We start from the raw sequence: 7270 nt of genomic DNA on the forward strand, positions 1-7270 counted from the left end.
GTGGTGTCGTCTGGACGAGGGTTCCGGGGGGGAGGTGGACTTCGGGTGGGCGGGCCAGTGTTCGGGGTGTATCACTTCCCGTGGGCGAGGTGGGGCTGGGTATGTTATGCCAATGCCGAGTGCGAGAGGGGACGGGAGTTGGGTGGTTTATGCGCATTTGGGGAAGGATTTGGTGGATGCTTTGGAGGAGGAGGGCGGGGATGTGTTTACTCCTTTGACTGCTGAGTTTGTTATGGGTAGTCATTAGGTTTCTTTCTGGTGTATGTGTTTGATTTCAAGCATGTGGAATGCGTATCGTGTAGATGTGATGGTGGTTGTATGAAATGATATTCTGAGGTTGAATTTGCTAATTTGATGGGGAAATGAGGGGATCTCCGTATTTTCAGGTTAAAAATTAACCCGTGAAGCATTATGCATTCTTAATCACAATCTTCTGTTGTTTAGATTAGATTATAACTGTTGGATTTTTTTTGGTTAAAACTGCTTTCCAAAACGAGTTTTCAAACTATATATATATATTAACTACAAGTACTTTTCATAAATGCTTAGTAGTCTAGTGGAAAGTTTATGTTTTGGTGTTTCAAAAGGTGCATTGTTCGAGACTTGCCAACGGCAAGCCGAGAAGTATTTTATTTGAATTAATCCCTCATAAGTTCTAGTGGGCCGTGAGCTAATGGACCGGGGATCGGGGCTAATCGGGCTGAGGCGCTAAGTGGCGCTTTGTTAGGCGCACTTTGCACTTTGCACGGAGGCATCGGGGCGAGGTGGCGCCACAGAGGTTACCTCACAGGCTGCTTCGCAACATACGGACGAGCTACGTATTCGCACGAGGGTGACCCTAGCGTTCTCGTAGTTTGACAAGGTTTGTTCGATCGACGAGGTTCATCTGTCATACGAGGTTCGTCTGTTTGACGATGTTCGTTCATTCGACGAGGTTCGTCTGTCATTCGAGGTTCGCTTGTTTGACGAGGTTCGCTCGATCGACGAGGTTCGTATGTCATATGAGGTTCGCCTGTTTGACTATGTTCGCTCGTTCGACGAGGTTCGTCTGTCATACGAGGTTTGTCTGTTTGACGACATTCGTTTGTTAAACGAGGTTCGCCTGATTTGCTGAGACGTGACCCTCGCGTTTCGTAGCAACGCGTCTATTGATTGCCTCGTATTCTAGAGTTAATGCATGCAGCAGTTACAACAACAATTAAAGTAATTTAATGCATTGATGTTACAATCTTAATTACCATTGAGAATTATAACAGTCACATTAATTGTTAATGACTCTTGAGCTGGCCTTAGATGTTGGGCTTCTTGTTTTGATGATGTTTAACAAACAATTTACTTCTAATGTTGTTTGTCTAGTATTTGCGTTTTAGTATTTATTCTAGGCAAACAACGTATTGGAGGTTAGATGGATTGCACTTTAATGATAATATCCAATGGAGGTTGGCGGAATAGTAGGTAAGCTATGTACAATTCAAGTTGAAGATCAAAGTTCAAGCTTCATCCGTAAGTGTACTAAGTTGAGCTCATTGAAGACCTTCATCAAGCTTGGGTAATTTAGTTTAGGAGTCTATATTATGTGTGTTAATACCTTAAGCTCAATATAATATACACACACACATTTATTGGTTTCAATGTATATATATAGTTATATATATACATATATGTTTTGGTTTGATAGTTTTCAAGTTTTACTATGAAACAATTAAATATAATTAGAAAATATATTTTAGTTTCATACTTATATGCATATATATGATTTCATCAATATCAATTTTATTTAGTTCAATGAAATCATATTTTAGTGCATTATATGTGTATTTTGATAAAATACTATATTTATTGTTTATAGACTTCATAAGAATAGTTTACATCTTTCTTCAAGTCTATAAAATTATTTTGTAAAGTTTTAAAATATGGTTTAGGCAAAATATCAAAATTCATATGTTTACATTTCTATGTTTTTGACCTCCTTACAAAATGATGATATTTTACATTTGGTAAGTCCTTTTTACAAACCAGTCTTTGTAGCATGTTTATTATCATGTCTACAATCATTCCACAAAGTTTTATATTTTTCTGAATTTATTTGATATTTTTAAACAGTGTTTTAAAATCAGCAAACTGTTTTCAAACCTGAAAATTTTATATATCAGTTCACGGTTGACCGTCACGGTCGACCGCGCCCTTATTTTTCCCTCAGGATGCAGCAGAAACTTTTGCGGTCGACCGCTACGGTCGACCGTCAGCTTGAAAATTCCCACGGTCGACCGTCATGGTCGACTGCGTAAGTCTCTGGAAGTTTTCTGAGTTTCAAAGCTGGCTCGCGGTCGATCGTGAGTTTTCCACGGTCGACCGCCGATAGCCCAACAACTATTTTTGGTACAAATTCGTATTCCTGATTTTCTAGGATTTTTGTTATTTTGTTTGGGTTTTTGGCTGTTGGTTTCTCTTCCTATATAAACCCCTCAACCCCTCTTCTATCAACAACCAAGGAGAAAGTTTTAAACAAGTTTAAGAGGGTTTTACAGTTTGTTTAGTTTGTTTTTGGGGTTTGCTTTTACAAAGATGAGCTTGCATCATCTATTGAGGAGTTCATCTTCAATATCTTCTCATACCCTCTTTGTGTTTATAGAGAACTTTTCTAACTCCTTTCTCTAGCAATTTTATTATTGATTTTCATATTCTTATTATTGCTAGTTTGCTAGTTTAGTTAGATTTTATTTCACTCATTGTTTACACACACCCACATAAGCTTATTGTATTTTCATACATAGTATATTTGGGTTGGTGAGAGTTATAATAATTGAGTGTGAGCTTTTATTGTGTTCTCATCCATATTAGAGAACAATCATTTGTTATATTTGTACTTATTGTGAGATACACTTTATAATACACTTGTACACCGAGAGGAGTGTGCGGTGAAAGTCGGGGATCATCCTAAGAGGAGTGACGTCGGTTGATGAACCTAGGGAGATGTTGTAACCAAGCACTTGAGGGAGACACAGCTAGGTCCAACACTTGTGAGGGTGTAGAGTGGGTTTGCAAGAGTGTGAGTTATAGAGTTTTTGGTTAGTTAGAAAACCGAGTTGTAGAAAATTCGGCTTTCAAACCTGATTGTGATAGTGGATTTCTCCCCGGGAGTGGGGAGCGGAGATGTAGGACGGAATGTCCGAACTCCGTGATCATATTGTGTGTTTGCATTATTTATTTACACTATCACTCTTATCTTGTTTATGTTTATTTTACCCTTGTGTTAGTTTATATATCCTTGCATATATTACCTCTTTGCTAGGATATATCTCTTTATTCATATTGCTTATTCTTGCTTATAACTATTATATATCTATCTTACAAGAATATATTTGTATTAGTTTTAATTGGCATAAAATCAGATTAGATTAGCATAAGACTCTAATCACCCCCCTCTAAGGTCTAACATTAGAGGCCTATAAATAGCGCCATTGGGCAGCTTTTGGTTTAAGCTAAAAAAATCTCTCGTGAGCGTTGAATACGAACGTCAGTATAGAATACGAACGTCAGTATAGAATACGAACGTCGGAATACCCATGCGAGCTTGGAATACAAACGTCATATTGACGTTGTTGTTGTGCTGTTGTTGCAGAAACTATGCCCGCAGGAACCTTGAAACCGAAAGGTTTTGAACCATAAGGTTCTGAGATCGAGGAGATCTTTTCCCTTGACCAAAAGGTCTTATAGATCGAGGAAATCTTAACACTACTGGGTTGGTGCACACCAGAGTATTATACTATTGTTCCTAAAAACAGTTTGACCTTGGGATCCTTGCATCGGAGTAGGCTAAATATTGCTTTAAGTACAGCATTTCACAAACGCACAACAGTTAATTAAAAAGTTTAAAATAACAGCACGTCATCCTTCACTGTTTAATTCCAGATTTAACCTCAATTTCTAATATTCTTAAAGCAATATTTCAGATCTACTAATGGATCCTGCGAGAACTCTTGGAGTGGACTGTCTCAAGTTAGAAAACTTTGATGGATCTAACTTTAACGCATAGCGTCGAAAAGTAATTTTTAGGATGCAACTCCAAAAAAATCTACTATGTGGTTTCTGAGGAGAAACCGGACTTTGAAGAAGACTCAGAGTCTGAAGCCTCTTGGGATAAAGATAATTATTTTTGCAGGAGTTATCTCTTAACTGTCTGGCCTTAACTGTCTGGCTGATCATCTGGCATATGCTTACACCAACAAGCTATCTGTAAAGAAAATCTAGAATGCTCTGGAGGAGCAATACAAGGATGAGGAGAAGCTTTTCAAGTCTCACATCATTGACAAATTTCTAGACTTTAAGTTTGAAGATGACACTGAGGTTTTGCCTCAAGTCAAAGAGCTTGAAAAGCTTGTTATTTCTAGACTTTAAGTTTGAAGATGACACTGAGGTTTTGCCTCAAGTCAAAGAGCTTGAAAAGCTTGTTATGAAGCTGAAGGATGAAAAGATCAGTCTTTGTCAAACCTTCATTTCTGGTGCAATTATCAACAAGCTTCCTCTATCTTGGATGTCGTTCTCCACGGACATCCGAAGAAGGAAAAGACAAGTGACTTTATTTGATTTGAAGAGGTTCATTCGGATCAAGGACGAGATTTGGACTCGCACAAAGAATGAGCTTCTAGCTAAGCAGAAGGCGTCTGCTAACATGGTGGCTACTAACTCTAAGAAGGATATCAATTCTTCTAAGAAAAAGAAGTCTTTTAACAAAAAGAAGAATCATAATCTGAAGAACCTGAATGTTTAGAAGAAAGATTTCAAGAAAAGCGGCAAATGCTTCAATTGTGGGAAGCAACGATAATTTGCTAAAGACTGCAAAGCACCAAAGAAGGGAACAATACACAATGTTAATTAACTTGACAATTGTATGGCTATGCTCTTTCAGGTGACAACTCCCAGCAAAGTCTCTGGTTGGTGGTTAGATACAGGTGCTACCTGTCATATTTGCTCCAACAGAGATTTGTTCTCTTCCTATGTTGCTGCCAAAGAGAACGTATCAATGGCTGATCGTTCTGTTCTTGAAACTGGGACTGTAGTGCTGACTCTTTCTTCAGGGAAGACTCTCATATTGAAGGATGTAAAACATGTTCTCTCAATTGCCAAAAACTTAGTCTCTGGAAGCCTACTATGTGACGCTGGTATGAGGCTGAATTTCCAAGGAGGAAATGATGTGTTATCTTTTAAGAAAATATATTTTAGCAACACATATCGTACTGATGGCATGTATAAGATTAGTACTATTGTACCCAACTCAGTTGTAAATAAAATATCCTTTTCTGCTTACTCCTCTGTATTATGGCACAATAGGCTAGGACATGTGAATTATAGAAAGCTGTCTAGCATGGAGAAGTTAGGATTACTTCCAAAATGTGAGGGTAACAAACTTAATAAGTGTGAAGTCTGTGCGCAAGCGAAGCTGACAAGGAAGCCATTTCCAAGTGTCTCAAGGAGCACCAACCTATTGGATCTGATTCACTCAGATACTTATGATTTCAAGAGCTTCGTCACTCGAGGCGGCATGAAGTACTTTATCACTTTCATTGATGACCACTCTTGCTTCTGCCATGCCTACCTACTGAAATCTAAAGATGAAGCCTTCAGCAAGTTCGTTGAGTTTCAGACTCGAGTGGAGAAGCAGCTTGGACTTCAGCTTAGTTCAGCAAGTTCGAGAGTGATTTGGAGATAGTAACATCTACCAAGAAATTTCTATCAGCTCAGTTTAGCATGAAGGACCTTGGAAATACGGACGTGATTCTCGGAATCAAAATCATATACTCTGAAGAGGGTATTGGATTATCACAATCTTATTATGTCAAGAGCATGCTAAGGATTTTAGACCCTAAGGTCGCTATGAAAGAACCCTAAAGGGGGGGGGGGGGGAATAGGGTTTATGCTAATCTAATCTGATTTAAATACCAATAAAAACTAATTAACAAATATATCCTAGCAAGTATGATATGTTATAAGATATGTGTAAGGATATACAATATAGACAAGGGCAAACAATATGATCATGCAACAATGGCGATATAACAATATGCAGGAATAAATATGCCAATGCCAAACCCAAACACAAGGAAATGATCACGGAGTTCGGACCTTCCGTCATATGTCTCCGCTCCCCACTCCCAGGGAGAATCCACTATACAACCCAGTTTGGAAGCCGAAACTTTTCTACACACTCGGTTTTCTAGCTAACCGAAAACTCAACACACTCGGTTATCAAGTTAACCGACAACTCTCACAAATCCTAACAAAGTACATACACAAGCTACAACCTCAAGTGTTGGTCCTCACGTATCGCCTCCCTCAAGTGCTCGGAATTATCACCTCTTACTAGGCCACCGACGTTACTCCTCTTGGTATCGACTACGTCCTCGCCACACACTCCTCTCGGTGTACAAGTGTATTATAAAGTGAACTTCACAATTAGGCATAAATAAATGATTGTTCTCTAAACAAGGTGAGAACTCAATTAGGCTCAACTCAATGTTACTATCTCTCACAACCCTAAATATATTATGAATGCAAATACAATAAGCTCAAGTGGGTGTGTGTAACAATGAAATTAATCAAATCTAATATCAATATAAAACTAGCTTTAATAAGATGATAATCAAACAAATAAATATAAAGCTAGAAAAGAGTTTAGAAAACTTCACAATAGATAACAAGAGATGGAGGGAGGATAGTTGATTACTCAAACTCCAATAGATGATCTCCTCAAGCTATTGTGGAATTGAATTCACAAACTCAAACCCTCAATTTCTTAAAAGCTTTTTAAACAAACACTAAACAAAACTTAAACCCTTGTTAAAACTTTATTAAAACATTCTCTTGGATGGTGGGAGAGATAAATACAATGGGGTATTTATAGGCTCCCAAAACATCAGCAAAAACCCAAGCAAAAAGACCAAAAACCTAAAAACAAACAAAACAGAAAACTAGCTGTTACTGTGCAACGGCTCTCTGATAAGTCGACTTATGAGTCGACTTATGAGTCTACTTATAAGTCGATTTATATGAGTCGACTCAGCAGAAGAAAAACACAAATGGGCTGCACTTCATAAGTCGACTTATGAGTCGACTTATACGTGCACAAACCTGAAATGCACAGAAAAACTTAACTTTGAAGCGCCTTTAAAAATATCAAATAAATTCAGAAAAATATAAAACTTTAGAAAAATGATTGTAGGCATGATAATAAACATGCTACAAAAACTGGTTTTTAAAAAAGACCTTCCAA

General features: G+C 37.9%; 1 protein-coding gene across 1 annotated transcript in view; it reads left to right on the top strand.

Moving 5' to 3' along the window:
• Positions 1-381, top strand: part of LOC109842408 (putrescine hydroxycinnamoyltransferase 1-like) — a 3906-nt gene extending 3525 nt beyond the window's left edge. Inside the window, exon 3 of the mRNA XM_020411288.1 lies at positions 20-381. Coding sequence (XP_020266877.1) covers positions 20-247 — 228 coding nt within the window. The 3' untranslated portion in view covers positions 248-381. The remainder of the gene's footprint in view (positions 1-19) is intronic.

Source organism: Asparagus officinalis, chromosome 5 (assembly GCF_001876935.1).
Source record: "Asparagus officinalis chromosome 5, Aspof.V1, whole genome shotgun sequence".
In the NCBI taxonomy this organism is placed as follows: Eukaryota; Viridiplantae; Streptophyta; class Magnoliopsida; order Asparagales; family Asparagaceae; genus Asparagus; species Asparagus officinalis.